Here is a 16,122-nt window from a genome sequence, read left to right as displayed (position 1 = left end):
TGCATCTAGATAGCACCATGCTCACTGAGCTGAGCTGTCTGCCCATTCATTGGCTGGTCAATACTGTAGTAGTGCAGCTGTCCTACTAAGAGCGGCACTAAGAGCACCGCCGTAATGAACATCATGTTGATCAGTATCAACCAAGCTATCGCCACCACTGGATAACCTGACAGGTCGGCCGGCCAGCGGATATGGCCAACAGATATGGACTTGTCGGCGGCGGGACTTCCCCCAAGGGTTCTTAAATCTGCCAGGAAGTGGTACACACTAGAAGCTCGATGGTACACTTTGTATATGTCATATGTCAGGAAGCAGTGTGACGGGACACTTTGTACAGGGCCGGCAGTAGTGTAAATACGTTTTGGCTTGTGAGACGGAACTAATGCAGTCATCAAAAGGCTACAGTACATGTACATTGATCTGTGTCCCATAAGTAGTACCAGTCACTGCTGAGATGACCAGGAACTGTGAGCTAATTGGAGCTGTTCTGTGGAACTAAATTTGTAGGATACAGTGAGTTGTTCGTAAGTGGAAAGCCTGCATTCACCCTATACCACGTGGTGCTGTTTGCAAGCTAGACGGGGTGCTTGTACCAATTTGTAGTGCTCCAAGGACCAAGGGCTTGTAGCTGGAGAACATGCTTGCCTGTCGACTTCCCCGATAATTACGATGTGTACTTTTAGTGTCCAGTCTGGATTAGATCAAGCACACAGGCTCTGACCGTAATCATGCACAATTGTAATTATTAGAACAACCCTATCGCTGAGAAGTGCTGCGCCTGCTGTGTTGGTGAGGTCAAGTGCACAAGCTCAAGGATGCATGCTGCCACAGTGTGGCCATGCAGGGGGTCTGGTGAGCTGTGTTGGCTGTGTATACCTCACTAGTGCATGCTTCACCGCATGCTGTATGCCATACAGCATCACTATAATTACACACGCATGCAGGCCATGTGGAATGCACAACTGCATGCCCTGACATGCAGCAGCAGCAGTCCTGGGGTGCATTATTGTTCAATACGTGATTATCTCCTTGGTAAGGGGTGATAATCATTTTAGAATGTTCCATGTACTGCTAAGATTGCTGTGCTGCAGGGGTGCTGCTAGCTAGCAGTGCACACAGTTGTGCATTCCACATAGACTGCATGTACATGTATCTGCGTCGTTCCTGAGTGATTCTGTCACAATCTCAGTATCCGCATCATTACGTTAAACACGGTATGGAAGTGTGATCCCCCATCTGCTTTGAATACCATCCTTGAATGTCCACTGTGCTTGTGTCAGTCAATTTTACAACTCCCCAGAATCCACCACTTGTTGATCTATCATTGTCATAATGTGTATCAGTGTTTTTCAGATTGTACCATGTATGTGCACATTTTTTTTAATGGGTGGTGCTGATGGGGGGGGGGGGGGGGTATAGTATTATGCTTACCAATCTCCGGCTAAGGACATGGCAGTGGAAAATATTTTAATGGGATGTCAGGAGGTATACAGACCATGTATCTCCAGCGGATAACAGCCATACTCGCATAAACATGTGTAATCCCACGTGTCGAAGCTGATTCCTGTGTGTCTTTAATACAATGTACACGTATGCCTGCACAGTTCTAAAACTCGTTCTGCATGCAGTCTTTGTACAGCTGTAGTGTGTGCGACAAGGAGATTGCAACAAATGATACAAAAGTGAAGTTTGGGATTAGATTAACTGCCTGTGTGAATGGCTGAAGCCAAAATTGAAGGTGTCACCAGGACCAGGTTTGGTAGAAGGAGCTTTGAGGGACTGCGATCCCAGTAATCTCTACATGAGGCATTAGGGTTCAAGTAAACAAAACAAACTGCGTATGAATTTGACATGAGCCAGCACATTTTCAACAGTAAAACAATGGGCTCAGAAATACTTAGGAGATGTCAAGCTGTAAATTATTAGTCTTGTACATGCAGGCTACCACCGCATTACTGTTAAAGTGTGCCTCACTGTGCCTGCTTGCCCCCACCATGCACCTGGGCCAGCAGTACCTGTGGCAGCGACAGCTTTAGTACTGGTATTCCTAGTAGTACAGCAGCAGCAATGCCTGCACGCAGTCACTGACACCTGGACGTCTGGCTTTCCGGCCGCCGGTGTCACGGATTCGTGCTAAACCCTAAACCCGTGATCTTGATTACTACTAACTGACTTTGAGCCCGGCTCATTGGAAAGTTGAGTAAGATTTCCGTAGTAAACGCTCTACGTGACGTGTAGCAGGTTGATTGGGGGAAAGCCTTGCATATTGGATACTGTTCTAATATAGCGGATTGTGTTGGTGCCTGTACTGGCAACAAAGAAGAAGTTCTTTGTGTATGTATGTATTATTATTTTATTTATTTTACTAGGGTGTTTCCCACAGACCTACATGTATGTTGCATGGAACAACACCCATCTTCTCAGTATGTCCATCAGATGATTGTATGATCACGTGCAGGTGCAATACATGTATGCTGCAAGGCGCTGCTTGTGAGAACCACTGCGGCAGCTGCGGTGTGGTTCAGCGCTCGCTACCCCTGTATCTGTACTGCTGAGGAGCATCATACTAAGCTTGCCATGTTTCAGGGCATATCACGCTCACTCTCACTTCATTCCTCTTGTTCTACTCTGCTATTTTTTGCCCGTATCTAGCGTCTGGAGAAAGCTGGAAGCGGTTCTTTCTCCGGGGAGTTTCCCTCCAGGGTAAGGGAGCTATGCTTCAGGTGATACTTTGTTTTGTGTTGACTTGCATGGACCAACTGATGCTGATATTATGTATGAGATAGATGCGAGCAGTTGGTGAAAGTCCTGGTTTTATGAGGTGTTAAGGGTTGGTTTGCGCCTCGTACAAACTTGCATGGTGCCAGCTTTTGCCTTGTATTTGGCCAAAATGTCCATATTTGCCAAGCTTGGGGCCACTTCGTGTTGTGCATGCAGGGGTGTTTGGTGAGACTGCCCAGTGGTGACCCTATCAACACCAATAAAGGTGAAATTCACATCTCTAAGTACTGGGGGGTAGGCTAGCCAAGATCAGTGGAGGTTCAAATCTCCATTCAAAGCCTGACTGGCCAGGTTCAGTATTCTGTATTGAGTTGGCTCAAACCTCCGCTAATGGACACCACAATGGCCCTGGATTTGATGGCATGTCTTCAAACGGTTTTGCCGTATGCCTGCTGCTGAGAGAGGAAAGCCGTTTGGAGTAGATGTGTGTGAGTTTGATACAGTACTAGCAGTTACCCTAAATGCTCTCCTAGTTGTTGTCAATTGGTACTTTCTCATCTTGAACACCAGGTTTTGCAGTGAATCGTGCCAGTGCGGATTCATTTCTGATTCACACACAGGCACACCTGGAAAGGGCCGTGGGAGGGTGCGGTAGAGATGTGAAAGAAGCGTCGGTGGAAGTCATAGCTAGGGTGTAGTCCATTTTCGGAGTGATTACAAACTGCCTAACTGAGCTTGAACTCGAGGCACAGCACCCAGACTTTCACTCGGAGATACACCCAAACACCACGTCAAGAATTTGTCCTTAATCACTGGCACCATGCACAAAGCAGACCTGTGTCATAGTTTTATGCACCTGGATTAATAACGCCTGCAGGTTATATAATGTATGGAAGTGCATGCACCAATTGACAGCAAAACGTTGAAGTAATCGGAGAGAATGTAGGAAATGCTGCCAGGAAATAAGAGCCCTTCCATCGGCGTATCACTGTGTGGCCACAGCAAGCATTACTATTGTCTTGCTTTTTGCTAATACAGTCAACTTCTTCTCTTTTTTTTGCCATGGCTGGCTATAATCGCCCTCACCTCCTCCTTGATTGGCCTTGGTCATGAGTGTGTGCGTAATAATAATAACACCTGATAAGACGTACCGACAAGGGAACACCAAAAAATACTTCCTAGGCGAAGTAGTTACTACACGAGCGTTGCAACCAAGTGGGCCAATTTGTCAACTGCAAAATTCCATACTACACAATAGTACGTCTTACACCTTGTACATACTAAGCGGTTTTGACTGTACTGTTGTTGAATATCTTCAATGTCAACCTGGATATTCGGCAGGAGGATACAGGCTGTGAAGCTTAATGATGACGATACCCTTTCCATTCCAATACGGGACTCCCCCACTGAGAGCAGGGCTGTTTGCACTCCCTGCATTGGAACTGTCTGTTCTGTACACAAAATAATGGAGAAGGGGATGGGGGAGGGGGTAACCAAGTTGACTTGATTACATGTATTGGGGTAATCAGCCCCGCCAGAACCGTATTGCGTACTCTATTCACCATACAGGTTGGCTACAATGAGTGCCAGGCACGTTTTGAGGCTATCGTCCAGGCGACTGGCACAATGGCTCCGGGGCTCAAATGGGTGAAGGTAAGCTATAGCATACATGTTCAGCTTAAAAAATAATTTAGTCGTACCTACATGTACATGTATGTCTGTTCCGATGAACTTTGAAAGCCAGCTCATGGCTGACTCACCAGCAATATGCATTTGGAGCAGTTCTCCTTTCATTTCCTCATGTTGTACACAGTATACCCTATATCTGAACTTAACCTGCCTGATCATCCATTATTCCTTGAGGAGATTGTACCTTCAGGCTAGAGATGCATTTACCATGACAGCAATGACTAGATTTGTGCGCAGCATACATAATGCATGCGGCTACCACATGCCTGCTTGCTTCAGTAGTGCGGTCAAGTGTACTGGCACATTGAACCATCCAGATTCCCGTATCCAAATACCCCGGCATCTCTCAGCAAATGTAACCAGCTAGCACGGAGTCAAAGGGTACAGGGAGATGGCCTGAAATCATGGTCTCCACCACGCATAGCAGCGTCCTCCAAGTGTAGACCAAGTTAGTGTGCTTCATCCGCACATGTGAGCTCAAGCGAATTGACTTGGAGCACCTGCTTCAACTGAAGTGAATTGGCGTTCTTTTCTCTTGGCATGCGGTTATGGGTTGGCAATATACCCAACATTTCTGCTGTTGGTATGCTACGAGCCAGTCTACTTCCGTAAGACAACCATGAGATATGCCATGGATACTATATACGTAAAAAAGAAGAGACGGGTGGAAGTGTTGTGATTCGAGGGACTTCGTATCTGAAAATCGCCTTTCTTGTGCGTGAAACTCGGAATCAAAGCACCTTTCTCCCTCGGAATCACAGCACTTTTCTCCCTCCTCTTCTTGCTGTAAGTAGCTCTGCCTTGGGCATCAAGCACTCTGATTGGACAGCATGGAACCTTTCTGTTTTGACGATGGACTTATGTTGCCGCTGATATAGCACAGTATTCTAGCATGCCAGGATTGAATATAGTGGCATAGCTGACATGCGGCAAGTTATTTTGCTTGCTTAGGGCTGCAGTGTTGTTTACAAGTTGCACTGTGCATTAATACCGTGATGGGCAAAGAGCTATGCATAGAGATTAGTTGAGGCTGTTTGCAAGTAACGTTACATGCGGAACATTGGTATCAAGTTTTTTGTCCTTAACTGACATCATGCATGCGACTTCTGAGAGTACCCGTACACCACCAAACTACCACTTAATACTGTGTATACCGTGTGGTTGTTTGGCTGAAGTAGCCTAAGGGATCTCTGGATATAGCTATGATTTCCATTCTCAGTTGAACCCTACTAAAAAAGGCTCCGACTGTCTCGTGGCAGCTGAATGCCAGATGCACAGTGGGAATTGTTCATTTCCATATCAACAAAAACATTCGTGTGAGTTTCGGTTAGGCCGAGTTTTCTACATGCATAGGATTGCCACCATCCTACTACAGGAGATCACAGGTCTGTGGGGACTGCCCTAGAGAAACATGAATAAAATAATATGAGTAAATAATAATAATAGTACCCTTGATGGATCGAGGTGCACATGAAGCACCTGAAGTGGTGGCAGGTGAGTAGATCAGACACGCCGGCAGCAAGAGGTCAAAGACCGGATCCCATTCGCTGCATCCATGTTTCCCTCGTGCCAGGCCACGAGTTCCCAATTAGTTGTGGGCCTCAGCACGGCTGGAATAATCCTTCCACTTCCAAGCAGGACTTGAACATGTTACCCTCTATTTCTCAACCATGGTCTTATACCATCCACTATGCCTATCTGCATAACAATGTGAGACAGTCATAATAATGCACAGTGTACAGGCTTCGGTATGAAGCTTTAAAATTAGAATTAAAAGTCACAACATGTTTCTCTTGGATCCCCTCTCTTATGTAAAAGGCTCTGTGCCTTGCGCATCGAGCACTCTTCAGGCAGTTGGCTAATCATTTTAATCATTTGGTACACAATAATACACTGGTGACAAGTGAAATCCAACTTCATTGGTATACCAGCTCAATGGGCTGCGTAGCCCTCACACTGCGAGCGATAGGATCGTGAAGTGAATGAGAGTCTCCTGTACTCACGGAGGTTGGATTTCATGTACCACCACTGGCGATGCAGATGCAGAACATGACTTGCACTCTTTCCTTTGCAGTGAAAGCGACCGACCATTTACAGAGTGGCATAACATGTACGATTTCTGTGACTTGAGAATAATTGCTTGAAGTGTGTGAATGCTGTAGAACAACTTTTCACTAGCGACAACTTTCATGAGGAACAATGTTATGTTCAGCTTCTGTGGGGATCTCTTGATAAAGGGGTATTCCAGCACGTAGGGTATTAAGTAAGCTCTGGTTTTGTATGAATAGAGAGAAAGGAAGCTATTGCACATTAGTTGTACAACTTGTATCAATTTTCAATGTCCAGACCTGCTAGCCGTTTGGATCTCTTTTCTCCTCCGTGGAACCCCCAGTGACTAGAAAATCTGATCACCATGAATCAGTGTACTGAATCGTATACAATACTGCCGGGCGCCAAAGAACAGAGCGCCGAAGAAAGACCAGGCTAGAAGTTCACCAAAAACACGGCACACCAATGTATACACGGTGACTCAACTGTGCATAGACTGTATTGCATGAAAAATTAATAAGAACGGTCTAGGCTAGGACTAGTAGGAGGCTGGCCGACAGTACTGTAGCATCAGCTTGAAGCACAAACATCTTTAAAAAATGTAAGACTACTTCTAAATGTGACTATTTTGAAAATAGAGCGTGTTTGTGCTGCTAGTAAAATGCAAAATGTTACAAACGCCATCATGAGCATAGACCAGGCATGGTAGCCATGGCAACTGTTACCGGCAATGCCTTACATGGCAAACTGCAGCTCTCGGTACCACGGGGCGTAGCGTGAGCGCTGGCTGGTCGGTGTGCCGTGTCAGGCTGCAAGTCTGCATTGGCAGTACCGCTGCCAGTGTAACCAAGAACAGAGTGTCGGCGATAGTATAATGTCGACATCATGACATCGGCTATAATGAATCTGGTGGCCTATCCTTAACACTACGTCTGGTTTCAGACTATGGTAGATATATGCTTGTCACTCGGGAGATACTCGGCTGCACTCGCGCTGGACTGCAGTTTGTCGAGCGGGAGTTCTACTCCACATTGGCCTTCAGTCGCGGCGGCATCGCTGTCCCGTGCCAGCTGCCAGAGCTTATGGGAATCACCATCAGCGGTCACCGTGCGCTCGTTCTCATCTGAGTAGTGTGTTGTGCGGGTACGGATGATCGTGGCCGCTGAGTCAGCGGATGCATTGCTGCTTGGTGGCGACTCAGTGACGCTCACAGTATTGTCCTCCAGACCTTCCGAGTTGCACATGTGCAGCTCACTGTCGCATTGTTGTTGCTTTGTTTGTCTCTTGAATCCGACTGGGCATTGTTCAGTGGTTGTTTTCAATGGGCAATTGGCTGGGTTAGTTACGACATTTGAACCGACGTAATTGAAGGTCTCGTTTGAAGCACAGCTCGTCCGCGGGGTCCGCATGCGAGGACCGTCCGTAGCCGAAGCCTCGGTCGATGCTACACTCCGCTGCTCAGCCTTGGCCTGCTGCCGCTCGATATGGATGAGTAGAAGTGTGAAGCGCTTTGCGTCGGCGGTCAGCTGGTCCTCCCTGCGCAGCTTTGTTGGAGGGGTCTTGCTATTGGAGAACATGAGCTTGCCGAAGACGGGCCTCATCACGACCAGCAGCGGGACGAACAAGGCGGTTGTGTTCACGGAGTCGGTCAGCTCGCCAACATGAATTAGCACCAAGTGTGCCGAGGTAATCATGAGCAGAACGATGCCGAAGTGGAGGAGGGCTTTGAGGGCAAACTTCTTGCAGCGCACAGCGATGGTCTCCACCAGGCGCGCGTGGATGGTCCTGAATGTGTTCTCTGAAATCATAACCGGAGGTTTGCGTACCACACCGTGTCGCGCACACAGCAAGAAGAACACCCTGGCCCTCATCCGGTCCACTTGAATGATGAAGCTCTTCATCGATGCTTCGGCCAGCGATATTGCTTCGCTGATTGCACGGCGCTCCTCCGAGGAAACGTTGCCATCCGGTGCGATGGTGGGCGTGATGTAACGCTCAAATTGCCGCAAGCCATTGTTGATTTCAAAGACGTGTCGCTGTCGACCATCCGTGTCGGAGGTTTCCATTGGCGCTGGCATTGCCTGGACCATCTTCCTCAAGCCTTTCTTTCCTGTTGGGCCACGTGGAACCAAGATGTGCTGGTCGCCTAGGAGATACGCCTCGCTATCATTCTCCGCTGAGTACGAGGGCGACGATTTCTTTGAGCCGCGAGAGTCGGCTAGGCCTTCTCTCCACAGCTCCAGGCAATACTCATCCATGGTGTAGTTCTGCAGCTCGAAGGAGGCCCGGTCCACGGCTCGCTTGCACAAGGCAATGTCCGGATTGAGCGTCACGTTGACCTTGCCGATATGCAGGACATCGAAAAGGAGAACCTTCGCCATGGCCAATATGCCCAACATGTAGTATCCGTAGTTGATTGCGGCACCGATCAAAAGAAAGCTCAGCGTGACAAGAATATTCAGAATGAATGTCGGCAGGACAAAGGCGGCGCCACCAATGAGTACGAAGGCAATGAGGTGCTTTTTCTTCTTGTCATGTGGTCCTCCCTTGAATCCGGAGCTGTCCATAAAGTACAGGTAGAACGCAATCGACAGTACCAGCAGAACTACAAACGCCACGTTGGTACCGATTGTGAACGAACTCACGCCGGACGAGTGACAGTCCGCCAGCGGCTGCTCTAGAGTGTCGAAGGACTGCACGTAAACAAGCGGTCCGCCGACGTTAAACACGACGGCGACGATCAGGAACAGCACCAGTGGAACAACGACGGACAGGCGATAGAACAGGTTCCACTTGCTGGTCATTGCCAGGTGCATCACATTCAGGTATTGCGGGTAGGTGCCGTCGAACTTTGGTAGAAAGTTCTCGTAATTGGCAACGCCGTCGTCAGCGTAGTCTGCCAGTAGTATCTCCTTGTTGGACAGAGCCTCGGCCGTCTTGAATGTAAACTTGACAAATCCCAGGAGGACAATGAGGTATGCTATTGCGATGCTGGCGTACCCCACGTCCGTCCAGAACACATCCTCCCAGTTCGACTCTTTCGTGATCAGCTCCCAACGGCTGCACACGGTGAAGTTGAACGACTCTGCGCTGGTGTAGTTGTAGTCTTCCGGCAAGTAGGCGTTGTCGCATTTCAGATACTGGTGAGTGGCACCTTGTGGATAGGGCCACGAAAGCCCGCTTGCCTTGTCGCTCGGTGAGCGCACGTAGATGTGGCCGCTCAGGTGCTTATTCTCTCCCGTCACGCGTCTCCAGGCCCGCGTCAGGGTCTCGTTGACCAGGCGCACCAGGAACGCCAGACGCTGCTGGGTCGTACTGGCCTCCCAGCACAAACGCTTGCTCTCGCCTGCCCCCAAGGAGACATTCAGGGTCTGATTCTGATCGGCTTTCCACGCTACATGTGTGTTGAGCAGTTCCAGGGAGCCGGTGGGGGCCATGATCTTCAGGAACGATTCCGTATAGTGCTCCGTTTTACCGTACACGAATGCCAGAGATAGGGTTTCGTTGTCGTCCGCTGACTTCAGTGTATGCACTGGTTGATGACCTTCGCCTGGGCAGTACCCAGGAGCGTAGGTTTCGTTTTCGATGTGCAGTACACAGTAAAGTCGCACTACATTGATTCCTGGATTGGCCAGTTTTCGACCCAGCGAGACAAGGGCGGCTAGTTGCACGTCCTTGTCATCGCTGTGAGCGTCGATGTTCTCAAAGTGCAGTGGGTTTACTCCGCCACAAACACTAGGTACCTCGGCGACGCACTCCACCAGTGACGGATACACCAATGCCACTGTCAAAAACACGATTACAGCCGAGTAAGGAAGCGAGACTGAGCCAGTGCGCCGAGAGGTCACCCTCGTGTGATCGGTTCTGCACCTCCGTCCGGCCACAGCCCGCACCTTGGACGAGGCTGATCCGCTTCCTGCAGAATCACGCGACGAGTCCGCCATTGTCACCCTGGCAGGACTAACCGCCTCCAGAGTCCGCGCTAGTATAACGTCCAGTTCTGGCTATGTCACTGAGACATGAAGACTGCAAGTAGGTTAGCAGGGCTGCAAGCAGAAGCCTGAGAAGGCACTGGTTGTAGAGCGGAAGACAACAGTTGAGTTCTTCAAGCGGACTTCACGAAACGGGACTTCGAAGGTAAGTTAGTTCTGACGATAATTTCTGCAAACACTCTCTTTTGTTTGCGTTCACCTGCCTGGCATGATTCACCCATCACCTGGGCTGCGCGATGTTGACCTGTGTTTCGAATAGTATTCTCGCTCATCTTTACTACCTGCAGAACATAGAGGACCTTACTATTGCGTCGCTACACCGCAAAGGAGAAGGGCCCCTAGCTACGCAGGCTACGGCTGGACAAAGCATGCCCAACTGAGCTACGAGTACGATGCTGACTAAAGCTACCTGGGTCTACATTGACAGGTCTTTGGCTGTCCACAAGTCATGTCCTGGGTTTATTTTGGTGAGCAGTCGACTCGCGCGGACGTACCTGCTGCATTCTGTTGCATTCTGAACACGGCGAGCCGAATAATCTCGTCGTAGTCCGCGCGGTAGAAATGGAATGGAGCGGATAATTTCGTGTTGTCGTCGCAAAACTCGACGCGAGCGGGGTAATACTGAAAATTGCATCTCGTTGTTCCCGCTTCTCTCCTAGTTCCTGGGATCTTCAGCCAGAGCATATCTGTGTTTACAGCGATGCAATTCTATTTTCGTAATGATGCGAGCTGAGATTTACTGCACCACAAGACCCAGCCGCACTTCGTGACGGCAGCCCGGACAAGGACCACGTACTGTGTTGATTGCGGACAACAGTGATCAAAAAAAGTAACCAGGCTTTTGGAAATAGGCAACCTTATTATGAAGAAATTTCAACACGGCAGTGAAATACGGCTTCACTGTGTTCGAGATTGGTCACAACAGAGAGGATCGCATACCGCGCGGTCGAAGCGGATGGCTACGTCGATCCTCCTTCTCCTTCCGTACTCGGAATTGGCTAGTCTTTTGCTTGAGCGTTCCTTTCTACTTCTTTGGACTTTGGTATCATGCGGACGCTTGGAAGCGGTCAAATACGTCATTACAATCTGAACAGATTGAAAAACGAACAAAAACAAAACTGATTGAATGGCGACTTCTAAAAAAAGTTTAAGAAAATTAATACATGTAGACCTTTCCGACGGACATTATCATTACTTGTATGTTACACAGTGGGTTGGTCTAAGACCATGATTGAGAAACGAGAGGTAGATCTACCTGGCATGAGTAAAACATGGATGTGGCAAATGGGATTTAGGCCTTTGGCCTCTGGTTGGTGGATCTGATCTATCCTCCCCCACCGTTTAGGAGCCGCATCTGACGCCTGATCATGGAGTGGTGGCGTCCCACGGAAGCGGAAAGGTGGATCTTGACCAGGGAGTTGTACGACTCCTTGTTCTTGACCTGCCCGGTACTCGAACCCGTCGAATTTTTTTACACAGAATCTAGAGGTGTTTTGCTTCCTCGGACGTAGGACATATTCTAGGGCCGGATTACCATACATTACAATGATTGTAGGGGACCTATCTTTGCAAACCGGTTACGCAGAATGCTCTGATAGGCCGCTACAGCAGTTCCATGAACTAGGCAACATCCTCTTCCATTGTGATACCAAGGCGGTTTAATAGCTCAGCTGCTGTGGGATGGGATAGGATGAAAATGAACTTAGTACATTGCATGCTGGCCGTGAGTGCAACTTGGGATAGTCTGGAAATTACCCAAAGTCTGTAACAGTTGGCTCAACGCCTCCCCTCACAGCCACACTTTCTAGATGTCTCAGTCATGTGCTTGTGCTTCGAAGCAGAATGTGTGTTTTTTGAGTACTGACAAAAATGGAAACATTTTGGTGTGCTTGGAGCAGGTGCACACCAGAAAAGATGGATCTTTGTGGTCAATCCTCCCACCACACACACACACACACACACACACACCCACACACACACACACACACACACACACACACACACACACACACACACACACACACACACACACACACACACACACACACACACACATGTGCATACACACACACGTGCAAATACACATGCACACACACACGTGCACACACACGTGCACACACACATGCACACACACACACACACACACACACACACACACACACACACACGCACAACACGCACACACAAGTCTACGCTATGAGCGTGGCGGCTAGACTGAATGGCCGCACTATCCCACAAGGTGATTACGGTGCGTCATCTGAGATGGAATGAGACAGGCAATGACTGGCCTCATTTCGGCAGATCATCTCTGGTATGGGATGTTTTAATTAAAGAAAAAACCCTCTACCATCCTCAACTCAAGTGGTCTGCGGCAAATTTCAAATTTGGATTATCTCTATCTGAAGTGGCTGCAGTAGAGCTTGCGCACTTTATCTCTTTCCATTAATGCGAATGATGAATTCTGCTGTGCTGTTTTGTGTAGGAAACATACGATGCCTCGATCCAGGTACTTCTGGAGGGCTGCAAGGCAAAGCTGGAGCAGGGCAGAGAGATCCACAGGCTGGCAAGCCATGACACTACCATGCGGTAGGTCTTGGCCATCAGTTGTGATTATCCTAGTGCTGTCCGGATATTGAGACGTTTGATAGCTTAACCCCCACCCATCCACCACACACACACACACACACACACACACACACACACACACACACACACACACACACACACACACACACACACACACACACACACACACACACACACACACACACACGTTCTCCATGCTGATCTTGAATATCCATGGGAGGTGTGATACATGTGCTGCTACATGATGTGTACGAAATGCTGCAGCCACGCCGCGTGTCCAAAATTGTGGACTTGCCGGTTCTGCCTTTTGAGCACTCCCTACCTCCCCCCCCCCCCCCCCCTTCCTCCCACACACACACAATCTCACTCCTGCCTCGTGCACTTTCATGCGCTACCGCATGCATGTTTGCATTCATGTGTGTGTTTCTGGTTTGCCCAGTCTACTTAGGATGAGAGAGCAGGAACTGAAAGAACGGATTGCAATTGTGCAGAATGACACGGAGAGGTATGCTAAATGTCCTCAATGCAACTCGTGTCAACTTCTGGCTGTGTTCTTCTGGGCCTCCGCTTGTCATGGAGGCTGCTTTGAATTTGATGTAGTAGAACACTCTTTAGGAATGGGTTTGCTCCCAGACTGGAGCTCGCGCTATTCCGCTGACTTGACTTGACACTTGACTGACTCACAAGTCAAGTCGGCGAAATAGCGCGAGCTCCAGTGTGGGAGCAAACTCACTCCTAAACCCACTCCTAAAAAATCATCGCCGACGTCGCAACCACAATTTAAAAACACTCTTGTGGCACTTTTTTGGATATGCTTGTATGGGAAACCTGACAGCTTCGGACCCTTGGGTACTTGGACCTGGTTGAAATAAAGACACTGGGTCTCTTGTGACCCGGTTGGGAGTATTCGTGTCATATCAAGTACATTTTTTGTACTTCAACGGGGTAGAGGCAGGCAGGCATAGTGGGATGGTCTAAGACCATGATTGAGAAACAGAGGGTACCAGGTTCAAGTCCTTTTTGGAAGCGAAAGGATTTTTTCCAGCTGTGCTGCGACCCACAGTTAAGTGGGAACTCGTGGCCTGGCACGAGGGAAGCATGGTTTCAGCGAATGTGATTTTCGGTCTTTGACCACTTTGTAGTGGGTCTCATCTACTCACCTCCCACCGCTGTAGGAGCTGTGTTTGCGCCTTGATCCACGGAGGGTGGTGGCGTCCCTACGGATGCTAAAGACTCGTCCTCCAGCCGAGTCTAAACGCGAACCGGGAATTATTATTAATGAATGGGGTATACCGTATACACTGACAGGCTGCAGGCGCGGGGCAGAGTGCCCAGTGCCTATTGTTCATACATGTGCATCAGGGAGTTGTGCAATATTCACGACTCCCTGATGCACATGCAGTAGCCGTACTTGAACGCTATGTAGCCGGCTGTGACCCAGTTGCAAGAGTTGCACCAGGTGCGCGTGTACCCGGTTGGTTTGAAACCCTTGGGCAGAGAGGGAATATACATATTGCCGGTTGAGTATCTGTTCTACGGCTCGGATTACATTTTCTGCATGATTTGTTATGATTCTTTGCTGTCCAGACTGCAAAAGAAGCTGGACCAGACAAGGTATGTATTTATGTTAAGAGTAAGATCAAGAGTCCATAAACAAGAGTATGCAACTGTGATCTCTTTTCTATGGGCCAGATGCGAGGCGCGCTGCCTTCATTATATCATTGAGCTGCAATCCGCGCCCTGCGGAAAATCAAACGCCGCACTCGCTGTGCACCCTAGTCCTACAAAAGCACATTGTGTTAATTTATTTGAAATGAAATGATCTAGAGAAGCGTTACACGCACGTGCACACACACGCGCGCACGCTCGCACACAGGCATGTCGTAGCTCGTGTGAAGGAACGTCAGACTTCATGACTTTCAGCATCCAAGATATCTCGATCACAGCGGAGTCACAGCCAACACAAGCTTCGTATTCTATTCCTTTTGTATCTCGATATACCTTGTTTTCCATAGTTTTTCTTGTGATGCACTGCATTTCAAGGTACTGTAAGTGTACAAATTTTCGTCCCATTCAAATTTCGGCCTCCGAAGGCTAAAACCCATTTTGGCCGCATCAAATTTTCGGCCTGTACTGCTGCTGCCTGTATACACTGTCACACTGAACCTTGCACAACAAATTTTCGGCCAAGCACGACCAGGCCAAAAGTGGCCTAAAAATCAAGATGCGCCGAATATTTGTTGACTTACAGAACCGGCATGCAGCTGTACATGTCTTCTGTGCTCTGTGTTTGTTCAGGGAGAAAACTGAGCAGAAAAAACTGGACCTACGTAGTAAGTACGGTGCACCAAAGTAACACTTTTGGTTTGGGTTACTGGTTTGTTTAGTTTTTGATATAATTTCAGTTCGTTGCCTGAACAGTACGATGTACAACTTCAAAGCGAGTGAGTGCAGTGGATTGATAGAAAGCAGATCTTTACTGTAGAATTAGGAATAGGAACTGTCACTTCTATTTAATCAAAGTTCGAAGCGTATACATACGTATCTGTGCCAACTACAGAATGTGTCCACACAGAAGCAAAGCGTATTCAGCGATCAGCCATTAATGAGTCGGAGCGTCGTATCCTTCTGCAAGCCCTGCCTGGAGACAGCAGCTTTGATGTCAAATACCTGCAAAAGAAGGTACCGCGTGTGGGTTTGGGTGGCGGGGAAGTGCATGTGTGTGTGCATGTATGTGTGTTTGTGTGTGCGTGCATGTGTGTGTGTGTGTGTGTGTGTGTGTGTGTGTGTGTGTGTGTGTGTGTGTGCATGCACGCACGTGTGCGTGCGTGTATGCACACTTTCGCGGCTGCATGCATGTGTGTGTGTGTGTGTGTGTGTGTGTGTGTGTGTGTGTGTGTGTGTGTGTGTGTTTGTGTTTATCATATAATTAGTGTTTTCGCCGAAGTTTTGCCGCGCCAATCGAAAATTTGTATGTACAGTACAGTACAAGTCATCCTTCTTTTCAAAGTCTGAAACTCGGATCGCTAAGATATTTCGTCGTGAATTGGTCCAGATTTAGAAAACGCTAAAACTTTTACCCGCT

General features: G+C 48.5%; 1 protein-coding gene across 2 annotated transcripts in view; it reads left to right on the top strand.

The window, feature by feature from the left end:
• LOC135817855 (uncharacterized) overlaps positions 1 to 16,122 on the top strand; it is a 36,725-nt gene that overhangs the window by 4,733 nt on the left and 15,870 nt on the right. Inside the window, exons 2-8 of one of the 2 annotated variants that reach the window (XM_065331130.1) lie at positions 2,653 to 2,703; positions 4,291 to 4,374; positions 12,934 to 13,037; positions 13,477 to 13,542; positions 14,625 to 14,651; positions 15,336 to 15,370; positions 15,598 to 15,719. In XM_065331130.1, coding sequence (XP_065187202.1) covers positions 2,653 to 2,703; positions 4,291 to 4,374; positions 12,934 to 13,037; positions 13,477 to 13,542; positions 14,625 to 14,651; positions 15,336 to 15,370; positions 15,598 to 15,719 — 489 coding nt within the window. Of the gene's footprint in view, positions 1 to 2,652; positions 2,704 to 4,290; positions 4,375 to 10,500; positions 10,597 to 12,933; positions 13,038 to 13,476; positions 13,543 to 14,624; positions 14,652 to 15,335; positions 15,371 to 15,597; positions 15,720 to 16,122 lie in introns of those variants that run through there. The other variant, XM_065331131.1, reaches the window with a different exon arrangement.

The sequence above is a fragment of the Sycon ciliatum genome, chromosome 5 (genome assembly GCF_964019385.1).
Source record: "Sycon ciliatum chromosome 5, ocSycCili1.1, whole genome shotgun sequence".
Classification (NCBI taxonomy): Eukaryota; Metazoa; Porifera; class Calcarea; order Leucosolenida; family Sycettidae; genus Sycon; species Sycon ciliatum.
The sequence above is the reverse complement of the archived record's forward strand: the minus strand, read 5'-3'. Positions and strand labels throughout refer to the sequence as shown.